This window comes from Lampris incognitus, chromosome 11, assembly GCF_029633865.1.
Source record: "Lampris incognitus isolate fLamInc1 chromosome 11, fLamInc1.hap2, whole genome shotgun sequence".
In the NCBI taxonomy this organism is placed as follows: Eukaryota; Metazoa; Chordata; class Actinopteri; order Lampriformes; family Lampridae; genus Lampris; species Lampris incognitus.
Window position 1 is genome coordinate 47,198,935 of NC_079221.1, and position 21,982 is coordinate 47,220,916.

At 43.9% G+C, this 21,982-nt stretch overlaps 1 protein-coding gene across 3 annotated transcripts in view; it reads left to right on the forward strand.

Moving 5' to 3' along the window:
• epha3 (eph receptor A3) overlaps positions 1–21,982 on the forward strand; it is a 181,859-nt gene that overhangs the window by 101,229 nt on the left and 58,648 nt on the right. For all 3 annotated transcript variants that reach the window (XM_056289268.1, XM_056289269.1, XM_056289270.1), the window contains one exon: positions 13,059–13,221. In XM_056289268.1, coding sequence (XP_056145243.1) covers positions 13,059–13,221 — 163 coding nt within the window. The remainder of the gene's footprint in view (positions 1–13,058; positions 13,222–21,982) is intronic.

A 21,982-nucleotide genomic window follows, 5' to 3' on the forward strand; every position in this document is an offset into this window, starting at 1 on the left:
GTGGATGGGGTAGTATGGGTGGGTGGGATAGTGCGGGTGGATGGGGTAGTGTGGGTGGATAGGATAGTGCGGGTGGGTGGGGTAGTGTGGGTGGATGGGATAGTGTGGGTGGATGGGATAGTGTGGGTGGATGGGATAGTGCGGGTGGGTGGGGTAGTGTGGGTGGATGGGATAGTGCGGGTGGGTGGGTTTGTAGGACAGAGACTCTAAACAGAGTTAACAGAAAGGCACGCCGGTCACTCGGTCCTGTTCAGCATCGTTGTGACCTTACCAGCAGCTGGTCAACAGCACACTTCCACAACAAGGCCACGCCGTGACTCACTGATGTGACACTAAAAGACCTTCCACACACACACACACACACACACACACACACACACACACACACACACACACACACACACACACACACACACACACACACACTGACTGTTGTATGCACACAAATCAAACGATATACAAACAGAGAGGAGAGACAGAATGTGAGGGGGGTTTGTTGTGATGGACAGACAGGGAACAGAGAGACAGACCTGAGAAGATAAAGAGGGACAGACAGGAAACAGAGACAGACCTGAAAAGATAAAGAGGAAAAGACAGGAAACAGAGACAGACTTGAAAAGATAAAGAGGGACAGACAGGAAACAGAGAGACAGACCTGACAAGATAAAGATGGACAGACAGGAAACAGAGACAGACCTGAGAAGATAAAGAGGGACAGACAGGAAACAGAGACATACCTGAGAAGATAAAGAGGGACAGACAGGAAACAGAGACAGACCTGAGAAGATAAAGAGGGACAGACAGGAAACAGAGACAGACTTGAAAAGATAAAGAGGGACAGACAGGAAACAGAGAGACAGACCTGAGAAGATAAAGAGGGACAGACAGGAAACAGAGAGACAGACCTGAGAAGATAAAGAGGGACAGACAGGAAACAGAGACAGACCTGAGAAGATAAAGAGGGACAGACAGGAAACAGAGACAGACCTGAAAAGATAAAGAGGGAAAGACAGGAAACAGAGACAGACTTGAAAAGATAAAGAGGGACAGACAGGAAACAGAGAGACAGACCTGACAAGATAAAGATGGACAGACAGGAAACAGAGACAGACTTGAGATGATAAATATGTGCAGACAGGAAACAGAGAGACCAGTCTGACAAGATAAAGATGGACAGACAGGAAACAGAGAGACAGACCTGAGATGAGGAAGATGGACAGACAGGAAACAGAAACAAACCTCACAAGATAAAGATGGGGAAACAGACAGACCTGAGAAGATAAAGATGGACAGACAGGAAACAGAGACAGACCTGAGAAGATAAAGATAGACAGACAGGAAACAGAAACAGACCTGAGAAGATAAAGATGGACAGACAGGAAACAGAAACAGACCCGAGAAGATAAAGATGGGCAGACAGGAAACAGAAACAGACCTGAGACGATAAAGATGGACAGACAGGAAACAGAAACAGACCTGAGAAGATAAAGATGGACAGATAGGAGACAGACCTGAGAAGATAAACAGGGATGTAACAGATGTGTTTACACCTCCAGCCTCAGCTCAGCGGGTTCCTCTGTGTTGCTGGCTGTGTTTATTTACACTTCTTCAAAACAAAGAAACCCAATATTTCACCATGGAATCAAAGAGGATCTGATGGAGAGACAGCTGCTGTGTACAACACACTACACTACATTACACTCAACAACACACTATACTACAACACACTACAACACACTACAGCACACTACAGCACACTATACTACACCGCACTACAACACACTACAACACACTATACTGCAACACACTACAACACACTGCAACACACTACACTACAACACACTACCAGACACTGCAACACACTACAACACAACACACCACACTATAACACAACACACTACAACAAACACTACGACACAAACTACAACACACTTCACTTAGCCAACAACCTCCCTACTTTACTTAGGATAGCTATGTAATGATGTGATGATGATGATTCTTCTTATTCTTGTTTCGTGTTTCCTGTTTTACATCCTGTAGAGCAGGGTCCAAACTATGGACCTGAGGCACTATATAGGGCAGATGTCACTTGATTGACAGGACTCATCGTAATATGTGGGCTGTTCCGAGTAGGGCGGTCTTCTGGACTGCATGGATGTTGACGTTGCCTGGGATACAGTTGCTGAACTTTTCCATTCCCTTCTTCATGAATCCTAGAACTCCGACGACCACTGGAGTTGTTTCGGTCTTCATTCGCCACATCCTGTTGATTTCAATCTCCAGGTCTTTGTACTTGGTCAGCTTCTCTGTGACTTTCACTGAGGTGTTTTTGTTTTGTTTTTCGGATGGTATTGTTATTTCGATGTGCATGCGCCTCTTTTCCTTCCTGTCCTTGATAACGATGTCAGGCAATGACATTTATTTCTCTGTCAGTGTGGATGGGCATGTCCCAGAGGATGGTGACATCATTGTTCTCAGTGACCCTTTTTGGCTGATGTTCGTACTACTTCTAAATCATCTTGATCTTGTAACTCCTGCAGATCTTCCAGTGCAAGTATGCTGCTGCCTTGTGCCTGTACACAAGTACTCGGTCTTTGCCAGTTCCGGGCAGCCTGAGACAACGTGGTCGATGGTTTCTTCGTACATTCCACAGATTCTGCATTTTGGGTCCATATTTGATGATGCGATGGTGATAGGATCTGGTTGCCAAGCTCTGGTCTTGTACAGTGATTATCAGGCCCTCTGTCTCTGCTTTCAGTTCAGTGCCCCTCAGCCATTGGTGTGTCTTTTATTGGTCCATGTCTGTGTCTTTCATTCTTTTTGGGTAATTCCTGTGCATTGTCCTCCCAGGTTTTTACAGTTGCTGCTGGCCATGGTGTTTTGCTTTCTGCTTCACTTGTTTGGCATAGATGGTAGTTGCCTCATTTTCTGTTGGTGGTGTTTCTGGGACATCAAGCTCTTTCTTGAATTGTGCAGCTCCTTTATTGATTGAGTAGATCTGATTACTATTCGGAGGAGTGGTAGTCTTGAAGGTCAGTTCGAGTTGGACTTGGCCTCGTCCTCCTGAAGCTCTTGTTAGGTACAGCCTGTTGACATCTGCTTTTGGGTGGTGCATCTTCTCCATGGTCAGCATCATTCTTGTCTTGATGTCTAGACTCTTGATGTCATTCAGTTTCCAATTGATGATGTTGAAACTGTGCGTCACTATAGGTATCTCTAGGGTGTCGATAGCTTCAATTCTGTTAGCCACATTGAATTCACTCTTCAGTACCATACGCACTCTCCTGTGGTACCCTTTCTGGATCTTGTCCTTCATGGTTGAGTGTTGTATGCCGTCTCCCTTCATTCACTCCTAGGTACTTGTATGTGCCATCTTGGTCTAGCTTTTTGATTACGGTGTCAGTGTCAAGGTCTAAGTCTGCAGTCTTGGTAAGTCTTCCTTTCTTGAATGTGGCTTTGGCACACTTGTCAATTCCGAATTCCATCTTGATGTCATCGCTGAAGGTCTTGATGATGAGGGGTAGACCCTTCTGCTGATTGTCGTCCTTGGTAAACGTCTTAAGGTTGTCAGTGTAGAACAAGTGGGTCAGTTTGCCATTCTGTGATTTGTACCCATAGCTGCTGTTGTTCAGTAGATTGCAGAGTGGCACTAGTGCAAGGCTGAAGAGCAGGGGTCATATAGAGTCCCCTTGGAAGATTCCACTTCTGATGTTGATCGGTCTCAATGTTAACGACCCCTCTTTATGATGGAGATTCAGGGTGGTCTTCCAGGTCTTCATACGCTCTGTGATGAATTTGACAGTTGTTGGGCAGACTGTAGATTTTGAGGCGCTTCTCTATCCAGGAGTGTGGCATGTTGTCAAAGGCCTTCCTGTAGTCGATCCATGCTGTTGACAAGTTTTTTTTTCCTTCGATTTGACCTCTTGCAATATGGCTTTATTGATGAGCAGCTGGTCCTTGCATCTGTAGCTACCTTACTTACACCCCTTCTGTTCTGCTGGTAACAAGTTGTTTATGTCAAGGAAGCTATAGGTCCTCTCTGTGATGCTGGAGGTGATGATCTTGTACATTGTTGGTAGGCAGGTGATGGGTCTGTCATTCTTTGGGTTCCGTGTCTCCTCTGTCTTTGGGAGCAGGTACGTGGTTCCCATGTGAGCCATTTGGGGCATTTCTTTGGATTATTAATGAGGTGATTGTAGGCCTATGGGATGTCTTTGTTGATGCTGGGCAGGTTCTTGATCCAGAAGTTGGCAATTCTGTCTATCCCTGGTGCCTTCCAGTTGTTGGTCTTGTTGATGGCAGCAGTGGTCTCAGTGGTGTTGATGTCTGACCATTATTGGTTATCTATGTGTTTGTATTGATCCTGTTGTTGCTGGATCCATGTAGCTCCCTCATTGTGTCTTTTGCTGTATTCCCAGATCTTACTCCAGAACTCATCGACTTCTTCGATTGTAGGGGGTTCGTTGACGTCTATCTTCTTGTTGCCCAGCTCACAATATAATTTTTTGGCATCTTCTTTGAAGATCTTGTTTCGCAAAAAAAATTTGCTCCTCTTGTCGAATCTGCTGCCTTTCCATGAATCGGTTGTTTCAGCATCTCTTTGACTATTGGTATATCATTCTTCTGTTTGATGTTGAGCTTTAGTTCCAGTCTTTTTCCTTTTTCTCTCTTTGATGTTGGAGTTTTTCTCAACTTCACTCAGGAGTGATAGTTGTCACTGCAGTTTCCTAATTTTCTTTTCAATTTTCTCCTTCCAAACTGGTAGTTTTCTCTTCCACTTTTGTTGTTGTCTTGGTCTTTTTCCTACTGTGTCTGCTATGGCTGAAGCAGCCACATATATGAGCCGGTTGATTTCTGTTCAGCGGTCTTGTCATCTCGCCCTTGATGTTTTGGATGGCTTTGTTGGCGAGTCTGATGGCTTCTTTGGAGTGGTGGTTTTCCTTGATCATTGGGATTATTAGTCATTCTTCAATAGGGGTTTCTTTCAGGGTTTCCCATTTCTGCTGGATGCTTGCTGTCATCTCTGTTTCTTTCTCATTGTATTCTTCCTGGACTACCTCTGTTTGGTGTTATACTTTTGGGGGGTTCGTGATGGGTTTTTTCTGCTTGTTCTTCTTCCTCTTCACCAGTTGCTGTTATCTCGTCCGGTTTGTTGATGTTTGGCTCCTCAATGTTCGTGTTGGGGATGCTCTCTCTGATCTTTTTTTCATATGCTCTCGAGTTCCAGGTCTGTTAGTCTTTGGTTTTTAATGATGTCGCGCCTGACATTGGAGAGTTTGTTGGCCTCCAGATTCAATCTGTCTGTGGGGTGTTTTTCTCACCAGATGTTGTAGGCAGCTTTGTACGTTGATGTTACTGTCAGCTTTAGTGAAGCAGTGCAGAATGCTTCCATGACATCTTTATATTCTTCCTTAGACCATTTCTGTCTTGTTCTTTTTGTTGAGATTTAGTTGTTGTACATAGAAGGCCACTGTGAGGTGTGTCCTCTGTGTAGTGTTCCTCTAATACTTGGTGGGTAGAGTTTGTTCCAGTAGCAGACTTTTCGATCCCAGCCTGGTTCTTCGCTGGGGATTGCAGTCCTTGTTGACCCACGCGACGACCGATGCGGTATGGTGATTTAGTTAGTCGTAATTGCATCATTTTGTTTAATTGTCAGAGCCCCTTTGGCCCTTGTATTGCTGGCTTGCTATACTTGTGTTGCCCAGTCCGTGCCACGTGGAGGAGGGGTTGAACTTCTACGGACCATATTATTATAATATTAAAGTTAAGGACAAGTGAGAACTTGTGTCTTGATTTTTTCATGAATTGGATAATGTTAACTGGTTAAGAGCTACATAGCGTTGATGGTTATGATTTATGGGGGTACCTTAAGAAGTGTATATATATATATATATATATATATATATATATATATATATATATATATATCGCGGACTTTTCCCAATGCTAATATGGGCTGAAGGCCGCTCCATATTTCCAGCTGCACTTTGTGAAAATAGAATTTGTGGGAATCCACTCTGCTGATTGTTTTAGTGTGTTTTATCACTGTAATCTAGAGAACAGGGAGAGACTTTCAAATCCACTTTAATTTGGGATGTTTATTTATATGTGAGTCTTAGATGGAAGGAATGCTGGCTGACATGCACTCAGTATTTACAAGACTTCTCCTCCTGTACATGTCTTGTTGTTTATGTGTGGCTGTGTGTGTGTGTGTGTGTGTGTGTGTGTGTGTGTGTGTGTGTGTGTGTGTGTGGTGTGTGTGGTGTGTGTGTGTGTGTGCGCGCGCGTGCTATTAAGGCTGTAATGTGACACAGCTCTGTTTAGACTGTTAGAGCAGAATGCTGCACAGAGGCCATATTAAATTCTCTTTATGTGTTCTGGCAGTGACGTGTACACACACACACACACACACACACACACACACCACACACTTACACTATGCAATCACACAGTTTGTCAGGCCACGGCATGCATGGAGGAGAGAGGGCCGACTTGAGAAAGGACATGAGAAGAGAACCACACACACACACACACACGCACACACACACACATCCTTCCTTTCACAAAAGAGAATGTACATACAGATAAAGGCTACAAATAAAGAAACACACATCCACCCACACACACACACACACAGGGAGACACCTAGAGGCTGGGCCACACCTGTGTGTGATTTCCAGGGGATCATATGCTATCCTGAGTGCTGAACACTGACAAGCTGTGAGTGGATTTATGGCTGTGATGAAGAGCTGTGATGAAGAGCTGTTCCAGCGCAGGGGTAGGGGTATTAGTTACCTTCTCTCACACAACCCAAATGGAGCCATTTTAATGAGCACTGGGCACCATAAAACTCCATTCTGCCGGGTGTGGTTCGTGTATGTGTTTATGCTTTCTTGAAATGAAAGGTGTTGAGGGTGTGTGTAAAACTTAGCAGTGTCACGCTTCTCACCAATAATTAGCTCCTCATCAATAATTAGCTCTACAAAATGTGAATGGACTAACTTTGAACACGGTTCATGTTCGTGCCTTTTATGAGCCACGATAGGCTTCACAGCTTGTAATTGATTTCCAAGATGGCTCAAGTCATCCCTGAAGAGATTGTCACTAAGATTAACCTTGCCCTTAATTGCCCCTCTTTAACCCTCTGTGCTGCGCTTCACAACTGGATCAACATATAAACCAGTTCTCAAGCCTACGTGCAGCAGAGGGGGCAGAGCCATGCACAGACAGTTAAAGTCCTACCCGTGCATTTGATCCACCCATGTAGTAAACCAACTGGTTTCATTAAGTAGTTTCCCCTGAAACTAGACTGACTGACTGGGTTTAAATGCAGAGTTAAGTGGAGCAACGGTTACAGCTCGATTAGGCCATGCAGTTGGACTACTGTTGTTGCCCCAGTATACAAGAACCGGGGAGGAATCGATTTATTGACGGAAGTATGTTCAACCCCGGTACGGTAGGTGGCGATATGCCCCTTTTCAGCTGGTTGCTATTGGACCTTCTTCCGGTTGACCTATTGCGTCACATACCAAACAAGCGACACAACATAAAGTTTGTCTCGAGAACGCCAAGATGGCTGCCGAGTAAGTCGTGGTTGCTGAGCTCCCGCACAATAAACGATTTATCTGGTGAAAAACGAAGAAGTCGTCGTTTAAATAACTTTAACAACAACCGGAAGAACTTCTTCAACGACTGAGAGCGGCTTAATGTCGAGTCGAGACAGGAAAAGATCGCAAAAGAGCAAAGTCCCCTCGCCTGCGGTCCGCTCGGGTAACATGCCGATATCCTCATGCCATGATTACGCCCGCTCCGTAGAAGCAGTGACGCTCACTATGGCAGAAGAAGAATCTCCTCCGCTCACTATGGCAGAAGAAGAATCGCCTCCGCTCACTATGGCAGAAGAAGAATCTCCCCCGCTACCTGGGACTCCATGCAAGTCCCCTACTGCAAAAAAAGCTCCTTATGAGACTAAAGAGTCCACATCCCAAGATAACGCCGTCATCTCCGTACTCTCCAAACTCATAAATGAGCGAGCCGACTCTATTGAATGGCTGGTGAGTGAAAACTCTTAAGAAAATCGACGAAAATACACTGAAGGTAGAAGGGATAAAAAAAAAACAATAGACTTTGCATGCAGTGAAGTAAAAGACACACAGAAGAAAGTGTCAAATGTTGAAGCTCGTCTTAAAGAGGAAGAGCGCAAAGCTGCCAGTCTTCAAACACGTGTGTGCGAGCCGGAGTCCTACTCAAGACGGTGGAACCTGAAGCTTTATGGCGTTGCTGAAAACTCAACCGAAAATGTGAAAGAAAAAGCTTTAGAGGTTTGCTGCCAGAATACCCTTCCAGAGGAAAAGAACAAGCTCTCAGATGTTATCGATGTTGCCCATCGTCTTGGAAAAACATCACAAAGCCGCTCCACTCCAAGAGCCATCATCATCCAATTCTCCCTGGGGTCCTACAGAGATGCTATGTGGAAGTCAGCAAAACATCATTCCTTCCTGCGTGACAACAGGCTTCGTTTTGCTGAAGATCTCTCTCAACTCGTCAGGGAGGCCAGGCTGAAGACGTGGCCCATGGTGCAGAAGGCACCAAGTGAGGGGAAACCTGCATATTATGTAGGTGCACGAGCCTTCATCAATGGACAGGAAATTACCTGAGGTAAACATGACTGATTTCAACTGAGTCTTTTTCATGACTTGCGGGACCAACAAAGCTCAGTCTCCTGACTCTCTAAACTGGTGTGCTGTTAGACTTTTCATCACAGGGAGAACTGAGCCTACTTGAACTCTCATTTATTTTACATTCTTTTCTTACAATATTTCTCACAATGTTGTATCCTACTGATTTTTTTATAGACAACATCTTGAAAAACTAAGTGGTTTAAAATATGTAGGACACCCTTATTTTGCTCAATTTATATTATATTGTCACTTACTATGTTGACTGTTCCAAGTGCAACTAATGCTCAGCGTACCAGGTCATAACTACTTGTTCAGTATTATTTCGTAAGTTTTCTTATCTTAAGAATTTCTTTGTCTATAGTTTCCCTAAACGCCAGGGGGTTAAGGAATGTTACAAAACGTAAAGCATTATTTTTATTTTCGAAACAGTTTGATACAGATTTTTGTTTCTGTCAAGAATCTCACTCAATCGCAAGTGATGTGAATTTTTGGAGAGCCCAATGGGGTAACGATTTATGGTTTTACGTGACTTATCTTTAAGGGGCCGAATTCTCCTCTCAAAGGCTGAAGGAATATCAAGATTAACATATGCTGCACTGTCATTAGGTATAGATAGTCATATATGCAAAACAATAGATAAAATATTATTTGATTTTGTATGGAAAAACCGCACCCATTATCTTAGGAAATCTGTTCTGATGAGCGAATACAATAATGGTGGCCTTAGTTTTTTAGACTTTTCCACACTAACTTACACCTTTAAAATAAATTGGATCAGACGTTACCTTATATGTCCATGTTCTCTTTGGAATTTCATTCCCCATTTTGTCTTTTCTTCAATTGGTGGTCTTAAATTTTTGCTTCTATGTAACTATAACATTGACAAAATCCCCCTCAAACTTTCTTCGTTCCACAAACAAATGTTACTGGCATGGTGTCTAATTTACAAACACAACTTTTCTCCTCACAGGTTTTTTATTTGGAATAATAGATATTTGCTGTATAAAAACAAATCTATCTTTTTCAAACAGTGGTTGACAACAATATTCTTTTGATTAGTCAGTTGTTTAACCAACATGGGCAACTTTACAATTATGTTGAATTCATTCAACATTACAGATTCCCTGTTACACCTAAAGAATTTTCTATTGTTTTTGATGTTGTTCCCTCTGGTATCGTTTCAATTTTCAAAGGTGTTAATGTGAATGTTAATCTCCCTATATCAGCAGATGTAACTGAAACAACTGTTGGGAAAGCATGCTTTTCATGGAACACCAACAACAAAAACAAGATTATTCGTCAGCTGTTTCAACAAGATATTATTAGCTCACCCTCTGCCTTATCTTATTGGTCTGCCTTTGTTGGTGAAAAAATTGTTTGGGAAAAAATTTGGCTTTTCCCTCATAAGTTCCTCTTGACTAATAAAGTAAAAGAAATATCTTTCAAAATTATTCATAGATTCTATCCAACTAATCATTATTTGCAGAGACTTAAGAAGGACATTGATGTGAGTTGTTCTCTCTGTGGTTTGTTTAATGAAACATTGGTTCATTTATTTTGGTCTTGCCCACACACTAAACAACTGTGGAGTAGGTTGTCTCGTTTGATTATTGATCATATTTACCCTCATTTCACCCTGAGTTGGAAAAATGTATTGTTTGGATATACTGAATTTGATAGGAACCTCGATTCTCAGTCTTATTTAATCAATTTGCTAATTATCTTAACAAAATTTTATATTCACAGATCTAAATTCTCTAGCGAGAAACCTAATTTTCCTGAGCTGTCTGCGTATATCAAACAATATATTTCATCAATATCTGATAGTGAAAATAAAAAAGCTGTAAAAACATATAAGCACTTTATGATTTACAAAATATTTAGTTAAGTATGCAATTTATTTGTTTTACTTTATACAATCCCCCTGGCGTATTTATGTTAACGTTTATGATAGTATATGTGTTAATGTTGTATACATTTAATAATGTGACTATTGTTGATTGACATTGTTGTATACTATTTTTGTTCACTTTTGTTAATAAAGTTCTTTAAAAAAAGAGTTCGATATTAAACTTTGATAATGTGACTATTGATGATTGACATTGTTGTATACTATTTTTGTACACTTTTATTAATAAAGTTCTTAAAAAAAATAAAATAAAGTTTGTCTCCTCGTCTGTCCAGAAATGCGTGGTTCTCGCTGCTCTAGCACTCGCCATGTTGATACTGTTGATGCTACGCTGTTCGACTTCCGGGTGGAAGACCGCCGCAGGAACTACGGAGCATGCGCAGAAGGCCTAGGCCAGTTCGGGGCCGATTGAGGCGTGTACATGCCAGAGTAAGTTGATCCCCAACCGCGTTACCTCGGCGTGTTAGTCCGACTTCGAGACATTCGATTTAGTACGATTTCAGTCGGACTAACACGTTTACATGTGTTTTAAAAGTCCAGTTTTAGCCGGACCAACACAATAAATCCACTTTTTTAACATCATGTAAACGACTGAGCGGCGCTGCTGGTTAGACCCTACCGGTTTAATACGCGGCTGGAGCAAACACCCGGTCTGGACTTCCGCTGTCTGGACACGCTGCTGCCCCCCTCCGAGGTGACGTTTATATTTCAGCTGTACTGTTTGGTTTGGAGATTACCTCCATGATATGAATATGTTCTTTACTTGGGTTGGATTTAGCTTTTTAATTACTTATTGGCTTTTGATTTTCAACAGATTGGAAAGTATGTCTATTCATCATATGTGGACAATGATGAATGGCTTTCTGTCTCATTTAGAAGTGCTTGAAAAGCATGTAGCTTATCAGTGGACTAGCAAATACACACGCACACGCACACACACACACACGCACACACACACACACACATGTATTGTCTCTGTAAGATATAACTTTGGCTCTGTTCTTTGCACCTTCAGCTTATTAAAACAACCTCCGCAGCTTATTCAGTCTGGTCCTGTGAGTCCTGTTGGGCCTGTTTGTCTTGTTGGTCCTGTTGTTCATGTTGGTCAGTCTGGTCCTGTTGGTCCTGTTGTTCATGTTGGTCAGTCTGGTCCTGTTGGTCATGTTGGTCATGTTGGGCCTGGTAGTCTTGTTGGTCCTGTTGTTCATGTTGGTCAGTCTGGTCCTGTTGGTGAGTCTGGTCCTGTTGGTCATGTTGGTCAGTCTGGTCCTGTTGGTCAGTCTGGTCCTGTTGGTCCTGTTGGTCATGTTGGTCAGTCTGGTCCTGTTGGTGAGTCTGGTCCTGTTGGTCATGTTGGTCAGTCTGGTCCTGTTGGTCAGTCTGGTCCTGTTGGTCCTGTTGGTCATGTTGGTCAGTCTGGTCCTGTTGGTCAATCTGGTCCTGTTGGTCCTGTTGGTCAGTCTGGTCCTGTTGGTCCTGTTGGTCAGTCTGGTCCTGTTGGTCCTGTTGGTCATGTTGGTCAGTCTAGTCCTGTTGGTCAGTCTGGTCCTGTTGGTCAATCTGGTCCTGTTGGTCCTGTTGGTCAATCTGGTCCTGTTGGTCCTGTTGGTCAGTCTGGTCCTGTTGGTCATGTTGGTCAGTCTGGTCCTGTTGGTCAGTCTGGTCCTGTTGGTCAATTTGGTCCTGTTGGTCCTGTTGGTCCTGTTGGTCAATCTGGTCCTGTTGGTCATGTTGGTCATGTTGGTCAATCTGGTCCTGTTGGTCATGATGGTCAGTCTGGTCCTGTTGGTCCTGTTAGTCATGTTGGTCAGTCTGGTACTGTTGGTCCTGTTGGTCCTGTTGGTCATGATGGTCAGTCTGGTCCTGTTGGGTGATATACTGGCATTTCCTTGTCCTACCAACCACTTTCTTTATTTCTCACTGTGCAGACAGCACAGCAGCTCAGAGCCATAATAAAAGGCCCCAGTTTAACTCTCCATCTATGCTCTTGTGCTTGTCCTGCACTCTCCTCCCCTCTCATTTTCTCCTGCTGTGCCTCTGCACATCTGGAAACAATGGGCCGACTGGAGACCTGCTGTGTAAATCCCTACGCTGTCTTATCAGTGGAGATCAGTAGGAGAGAAGTCGTAAAACATAAAGGGCATACATAATTCATCAGATTGGGTAGCGAGCTGCCATACTGTCTGAAATATATTTTGAGTAAGTGTATATATGTTTGTGTGTGTGTGTGTGTGTGTGTGTGTGCGTGCATGTGTATGTGCACATGTGTGTCTGTGCTTTTCAAAGTTTGAGATTCCATTTAGAATCCCTACATTAGCTACCATCCAGACTCAAACCACACAAAAGAATGATAGGTAGCAGAATCAATGCAGCACGACTTTTACTTTTCAACTTACTATTGTTGGTTCTTCTCTCTCTCTCTCTCCCCCCCTCCCCCCTCTGCCTTTACCTCCATGATGAGTCTGCAGCAGGAGCAGGAGACCAGCTACACCATCCTGCGTGCCAGGGGCTGTAACGTTACACTGAACGGTCTGAAGGCAAACACGGCCTACCTCCTGCAGATCAGAGCACGCACTGCTGCTGGATATGGAGCCAGCAGCCGCAGCTTCGAGTTCGAGACCAGCCCCGACTGTGAGTCCAGAATCAAAGAGCATCACTGTGAAAAGTGTTTGCTGAAATGAGTTTGGGAAGAGTTCAAAAAATGTTTAAAGCAATGGGAAGCCTTGTCCTTCACTACCCAAGACTGAGGTTTTTCCTTTGAGTAATTTACAAGCACTTCCCTCCCATTTGCACTGCGTGGCCGTTCTAGTGAAAGTGGTTTGAGGACGTAGAGCAAATTCTCCTCATATCAAGTGTACTCTCAATGGTTCTGAAAAACAGCTCTATAACATCTGCTCTTACTGTAGACTATAAACCAGTGCGGGATCACTTCTATTCAGTGCTGGGTTGTCAGGGCCGTCAGGGCCTTATCTGCTGGCCCGGTCCGAATCAAAACCATAATTTGTTTTTAATTGAATTGAAAGTGTGCCTGCAATGTGTCTGAACTCAATTACTTGTATTGTCGTGGGGCTGATCAGGGATTTCCTACATCATTTAAACGCATCACAGATCCTTGGACCAGCTAAGGGGTATTGCTAGCCTTTCATTGAAGCTCGAAGCTGCAAACTGATACAACTTTGAGTGACCGTATCATCAGCCAATCACATGTTGATGTGTAGTGACGGCCCGCCCCATGGCCCTGTGACATACCGGCGCTAGCCCCGGTGTCATCCTCAACTTTTGAGTTCGATGCTTTGGCGGGTTGTGAGTGAACTAAGTGCAATGGCCGCCGCCTTCACAGCTACTGACTACGTGTTTTTTTGCGAATCTGGTAGGATTGTCTAGATTTATTTACATGTTCTCCCAAATGGACTCAATTACTTGATGGGTTACGCAAGAGAAGGCTGCCACAAGTTTCTCAAGTGAGGTTGAACTTGAACTTCAGATTGGTTTGCACATGTTTCTTATTGGATTGAAGGCAGTGCACTGATGATATTGTGGCTCTACTTTATTGACTTGGTGACTTGGTTGACGTTGTGCGAGTGACTGGTGAGCACGGCATCACCTGTGACACTTGTTTGTTATCTCCGCCAGGTGGCATGCGTTTGGTCGCTTGTGTGACTGTCCGTGGCTAATCTCACAAACTGTGACTAAAATCTGTGACTGTATGATCAAGAATCCCTCATGGTTGCGGTGATTCAAAACCTTTGAAAAACGTTTGCTCTCTCGTTACCGCCGCTCCCTCTCTTCGTTCGCTCTCTTATCTTGCTCGACCAATGCTGCGCTCTGTCGCTGCACGCATGCGCACGGCTGATTTAGCTCGGTCAGCGACAGTGACCATTATGTATTGGGGTATGAGTGTTGAAAGTAAACGAGACGTCAGTTGTATTTCGCAAATCAGCAAACCCAGAGAGCATCGGGATGTGGGCCACTTCAGGCACTGGTGGCCTTCTTCTGGCCCTAACAAAATGGATGTGAGCCTGAAGTGGCCCACATGTATAATAGCAAATATGGCCCAAATATGCCAAATCAAATGTGGGCCTTTTTTTAAGCAAAGATGCGGTGCTCTGTGACCCTGAAGTGACCCGTGTGGTAAATGGTGAATATGGCCCAAATATCACAAAACAAATATGGGCCACCTTTGGCAAATATGTGGCACATGCGGCATTGCTATGGCTTGGTTCTGGCAAACAGGAGTGACCCACCCAAGTGCCATCATTCCACGTGGTATGTGGGCCGGGTGGAGTGTCGGGTTTGGGACGGGTCCAGGCCACAGATATTTTGCTATCTGGGTAATAATTCACTGCTGATCTCAGCACAGGAGGACAGGATGAACACTGGATGAAACAAAAATAATTCACTTTATTCACCTCGCCGCCATGTTTGTTTAACTGACATGAGGGGGATTAGACGCGGAAGTGCCATAGGGTCCAATCTTTTTTTCTTTTTTCTTTTGGCATTTTCTGCCTTTATTTGATGGCAACAGTGGAGAGACAGACAGGAAAGGCAGGGGAGAGAGTGGATGACATGCAGCAAAGGGCCCGGGCCAGATTTGAACCCAGGCCACTGCAGTAAGAACTCAGCCTTATGTGGTATGTACTCTACCATGTGACCCACTGGGGCATCTCAGCATCGATCTTAAAAATACAGTTTCGAGTGCAGGATACGATAAAACATTTCCCATGGCTGAACTATGTTTTCTTACCATTTTTTATTGCTTCAGAATGAATGAAAGTCATTCGCCTACATTCATTTTATATCATGAAAACCGTGGTGGCTAAACACATCTCAAGTCTTTGAAATAGGGCCTCTTCTCCCTGTAGGTGAAAAAAGGGGTGGTTTGTCACCAAGTCTAAGTACCAGAGAAGAAGAGCTGATGGTGATTTTTTTTATATATATATACATTATTATTGATCTCGTAAGGAAATTACTCTGCATTTAGCCCATCCTAGCTGTGTAGCTAGGAGCTGTGGGCAGCCGCCGTGCAGCGCCCGGGGACCAACTCCAGGTCATCTTACCATGCCTCGGTCAGGAGCACAGACGTGCGTACAAACCTAACATGTATGTCTTTTTGATGGGGGGGGAAACCGGAGCACTTGGACAAAACCCACCGCAGACACGGAGAGAACATGCAAACTCCACACAGAGGACGACCTGGAATGACCCCCAAGGTTGGACTGCCCCGGGGTTCGAACCCAGGACGTTCTTGCTGTGATGCAACAGTGCTAACCACTGCACCACCGTGCCACCAAAACCGTGTATCGGGATGCTGCAATAGCTGCTGTAGTGCACAATGGTGTGTGTTGTGGTTGTTGAAGGTCTGCTGTCTTGCTGGTGTTGATCCTGTAGTGCATATAGTGTGTGATAGTTTATTTTGTATGTGGCTGTGCTGGCTGTATCAGCAATCATATGAGGAATTTGTGTGTGCGGAGGGGGGGGGGCAGTTTGTTACTGAAACATCACGGTAAGCCACTGCTTCCATTCAATGTTGAGGATGAATTTGAGTTGGGGTCGGTGCGTGCTACGTTTGTCTCGAGTTAATTATTCAAAAAGCATGTTAAAGCGGCAATCTCGAAGTTCTTTTCGGCATACACTCCCGTCGTTTTGAAATCGCTAACTAGTTTGCCCGCCACAACGGAGCACTTGTTCTGCTGGGCATGGGTGTCATTTACGCTGGGGACATGTCCCCACTGCTGTTTGTCGTGGCCCATTTTGTCCCCACCACGTTTTGAAAGCCTTTAGTTATTTGTACTTAATAATGAATAGAATTACGTTGGTACAGATCATGTATCAAGCGAGAGATCCAACATGCTGACTGATCGGTAGATCTAAATCCAAACACTTAAGTTGCTGCTGTGCACTCTTCTGTGTATGACGCAACAATGCAGCTTCTGCCGGCACACCGAGAATGGCATGCACCTTACGAGACACACTGCTGAATAATGCGTCCACACTCAGTCAAAATGAAAAGGAAGGAACAGAGATTATGGGTGGCCGTATGCAGCACGCGAGACCTGGTTGTAGAATTAAAAATTCGAATTGAAGTTCAACAGAACCTTAATGGGAAAAAAATGCCTCGCTCTTCATTAGCCTGTTGATTTCTTTATGCCCACATGGATCGATGGAAAGCAGACACATACCTTTGTCTGCCACTGGAAACCACACTGCTTTTGGAATGTAATCAAGCAACTTACAATGAAAAATAACTATGGACACAAAAAGAACACTGTGACCCTTAGAGCGGTTTGGTGTGGTACATATGGGCCACCAAAAATTCTCCATATAGACATGGATAATCTTTGGTGGACCATATGTACCACACTGCAGGGAACTGTCAACTGGCTGACGATCGAAATTAGTTTTACTGCAGGTTTGAAAAGCAAATTTTCACACTCGTCACCCTCTCCAGCCACAACACATCTGCACTCCCTGCCAGCTACTCTCCCCTCCCCACCGAACCCCCACCCGCAGTCAAGATCTGTGTTGAGGACGTGTGCCAGCTCTTCCAGTGACAGAAGACCAGGAAGGCCCCAGGCCCAGATGGCGTGTCACCCTCCTGTCTGAAAGTGTGTGCTGACCAGCTGGATCCCATTTTCACACTGATCTTCAACAGATCACTGGCGTTGTGTGAAGTCCCTTCGTGCTTCAAGAGCTCCACTATCATCCTGGTCCCCAAGAAACCCTATATCACAGGATTAAATTACTTCAGGCCCATTGCCCTAACGTCTGTGGTCATGAGATCCTTCAAGAGACTGGTGTTGGCTTACCTGAAGGAAATCACAGGCCCCCTGCTTGACCCCTGCAGTTTGCCTACCAAGCAAACAGATCAGTGGAGGACGCAGTAAACATGGGATTGCACTACAACTTCCAACACCTCGACTCAACAGATACATACGCAAGGGTCCTGTTTGTGGACTTCAGCTCAGCGTTCAGCATCATCATCCCAGATACCCTCCACCCCAAACTCACTTAGCTCACTGTACCAGCTCCCATCTGCCAGTGGATTAAAAACTTCCTGACAGACAGGAGACAGCAGGTGAGGTTGGGGAAAATCACATCCAGCACCCGGACAATCAGCACTAGCGCCCCCCCAGGGATGTGTGCTTTCCCCTCTACTCTTCTCCCTCTATACAAATGACTGCATCTCAGGTGACCCATCTGTAAACTCCTGAAGTTTGCGGATGACACAGCCATCATTGGTGTCATCTCGAATGGTGATGAGTCTGCATATAGACGGGAATTTGATCAGCTGGACCTCTGGTGCGGCCATAACACGCTCAAAACAGTGGAGATGACAGTGGACTTACGGACGAGTCCCCCAACACTGCCCCCACTCATCATACTCAACAGCATGGTGTAAATGGTGAAAACCTACAGATTTCTAGGTTCCACAATCTCCCAGAACCTAAGGTGGGCATCCAACACAGACACAATCATCAAAAAAGGCCCAACAGTGGCTGTACTTCCTCTGCCAGCTCAGGAAGTTCAAACTGCCTCGGGAACTGCTGATTCAAGTAGGACAGAGACAGACTACAACGGACAGTTAGGTCTGCAGAGAAAATCATTGGTGCCAACCTGCCCTCCATTCAGGACTTACAGTTAAATCCATAAGTATTTGGACAGTGACACAATATTTTTAATTTTGCCCCTGTACACCACCACAGTGGATTTGAAACTAATTAACCAATATGTGATATAAGTGTGGACTTTCAAGCTTTAATTTAAGGGGTTGGACAAAAATATTGCATTAACTGTTCAGGAATTACAGCCAGTTTTATATATGGTCACACCATTTCCAGAGGATCAAAAGTAATTGGACACATAACTAACAAGTGGTTATATGGGCAAATAAGACCTTTTCCATCATTATTCCATGACAAATTAAGCAGATAAAAGGTCTGGAGTTCATTCTAAGTATTTCCATTTGCATTTGGTAGCTGTTCATCGGAACTGTCAACATGAAGTCCGTAGAGGTGTCAATACAAGTGATGGAGGCCATTATTGGGCTGAAAAAGCAAAGCAAGTCTATCAGATTGATTGTAAACACTTCAGAGTGGCTAAATCAACATTTTGGTACATTCTTAAAAAGAAAGAATGCACTGGCAAGCTCAGCAACACCAAAGGGCTTGGAAGACCACGGAGCACATCTACAGTGGATGATTGCAGAATTCTTTCCCTCGTGAAGACAAACACATTCACAACATCTAGTGAGGTCAAAAACACTCTTGAGAGGTAGGGGTATCATTGTCCAAGTCTACAATCAAGAGACACCTGCATGAAAATGAATAGAGAGGGTTTACAACAAGGTGAAAACCACTGGTGTCACTTAAGAACAGGAAGGCCAGATGAGACTGTTTTTAAAAACATCTAAAAACCTGCCCAGTTCTGGAACAAGGCTCTCTGGACAGATGAAGCAATGATTAACTTGTACCAGAAGGATGGGAAGAGGAAAAGTGTGGAGAACAAAAGGAACAGCTCATGATTCTAAGCATACCATATCATCTGTCAGACATGGTGGAGATAGTGTTATGAAATGGGCATGTATGGTTGCCAGTGGAACTTGGTCATTGATGTTTATTGATGATGTGACTACTAACAGAAGTAGCAGGATGGATTGTGATGTTTATAAGGATATACCATTTGCTCAGATTTAGCCAAATGTCACAAAACCGAGAGGACGGTGCTTCACACTGCAGATGGATAATGACACAGAACAAGCTGAGAAAGCAACCCAAGAGTCTCTCAAGGCAGAAAAGTAGAATATTCATCAGTGACCAAGTCAGTCAACTGACCTCAACCCAATTGAGCATGCTTTTCACTTGCTGAAGATCAAACTAATGGCCAAAAGACCCACAAACAACCAGCAACTGAAGGCAGCTGCCGTTAAGTCTTGGCAGAGCATTTCAAAGGAGGAAACTCAGAATTTGAAGATGTTGATGGGTTCCAGACTTCAGACAATCATTGACTGCAAAGGATTTTTCTCCACATATTAAATATAATTGTTATAATCATAGTTATGTTTGTTTGTCCAATTACTTTTGAGCCTCTAAAAACGGGGTGACCCATGGCTGTAATTCCTGAACAGTTAATGCCATATTTTTATCCAACCCCTTAAATTAAAGCTGAAAGTCTACTCTTCAATCACATCTCAAATACTTCATGTCAAATCCACTGTGGTGGTGTACAGGGGCAAAATTAAAAATATTGTGTAACTGTCCAAATATTTATGGACCTAACTGTATACACCTCCAGCCTCAGGAAATGGGCAGGCAATATCACTGCAGACCCATCACACCCTCCTGGTCACAACCTGTTCCAACTCCCCCCTTCTGGTAGGCACTACAGAGCACTGTGCCCCAAAACAACCAGGTATAAAAACAGTTTCTTTCCACAGTCTGTCATTCAAATGAATGCTTAACATTGTCAAATAAATCCAACCATTTTGAATATACTCTACTGTACACTGTACGTATACTGGTACACTCCTTTATGTCCATCTACCTCAGGCATGTATGTAAGTAACCTGCTAACATTTATTTCAGCATCTCTGATATATTCTCTGCACCTTTGCACTTTATCGCCTCTTATTTCACCTGTATATAGTCAATTCTTGTGTCTATATATCTGAATATTGTTGTGTTGTAGTGTTGTGGTTCTATGTTAAGTATGCTGAGAGAGCCACAAAACTGGAGTCAAATTCCATGTATGTGCAAACCTACATGGCCAATAAACATTATTCTGATTCTGAAGGGTAAGACTGGTTGCTGTTGTTAGCTAAGATCAATGTGAATTTGCCCACAAGTGTTTGGGCTATTTTAATGCTAGCTAGCTATGCTAGCTAAACTTTGGTATTACAGGCAGCAGGAAGTAGCTGGTGCTAGATAGCAAATGTTAGCTAAACTGGTTGTGTATTACAGGCAACAATTAGATAAATATTGGGCTGTTTTGTGTACAATCACTGGACAATCAGGAACATGTATTTGTCATTTCATTTCATGTACTTGCATACATGAAATGAAGTGAAATATTGTTTCCCCCAGTCCACAGCAGTGCAACACAAAGGCAAAAACATATCCAAAACCTACAACACATATATCCAAACTACAAAAAAAAAATCACTGTCCAAGAGAACAAACACCAACCAGGATGACTGTCAGAACTGACGGTCTGCATGAGCTAGTAGTTAGCTTAGCCTGCCCCGCTTCTGCGTCCTGTCAGACCGCCTTCAGTGTTTCCTCTTCTGGCACAGCTCCATGCAGGGCCATGGTTCTTGGGCCCAACAAAGGCAGCAGACCAGGCTCCCCCAGCCGATCCAGCGCCAGCTCTCCCTGGTGTAATGTGTATAGTAAGGCCAGCCGATATTCATATTGGCATATAGCAGGGATAGGATATGTAACTACACGGGTAATTTTGGTAGTCTAAACTTTTACTCTGTCCTTTGCTTGCATTCACCTCTGGGACATCCTTCATCTAGTCAAGGGACTGTGTTGCACTTGGCTATCAGTGTGTAATGTCAGCGTGTTTGGGGGCTGACACCAGTGACAACGTTGTTGTCAGAATCAGAATCAGAATACTTTATTCAGCCCCGAGGGGAAATTGTCGGCACTGATGTCAACATGACTTGTTGGTAATGTCCTGCAATGTGGCTTGGAGCGGCGATATCCATAAGTGTAACACGGTGTCGGTATTTGGCAAAACATACATAGGTGGTGTGCTTGACAGACATGACTTAAACATGTCATTCATGTGGCTATCACAAACTTCTTTGTTTTACACGACAAAGACTTCCAAAACACTGGAATAAGAGACACGGCTGCATTTACCTTACCATGATGTATTATGTCATCCGTGTAAGCAGGTTAACGTTATAGCGTCGTAACACACATAGAGGGACACATGCTTAAAGTGATACTGACATCACAATCTGAAAATCCCCATTGATGGGTTATGTTCTGAGGTGGAACGTGACCACGGAGAAATTCAGTGGCCAAAACAGCGCGTCTGCAGCCACTCAAGAGAGAGCTTTGATTGACTGTAGATGGTGTCCAATGACAAATTGTGCCGGTGGATACGTAGACACCAGTCAATTTGCATATAGGGTGTCTGTAGCGAGATGCTATAAACCACGGAGAAGCCGTTCTTTCACCCTCCCCCCCCCCCCGCTAGCTACTTGGCTCGAGTTTGTGCTATTTTGCAGAGACTTTATTATCGATCTTTCTACAACGTATTGCTATCTATCTATCTATCTATCTATCTATCTATCTATCTATCTATCTATCTATCTATCTATCTATCTATCTATCTATCTATCTATCTATCTATCTATCTGTCTATCTGTCTATCTGTCTAACAG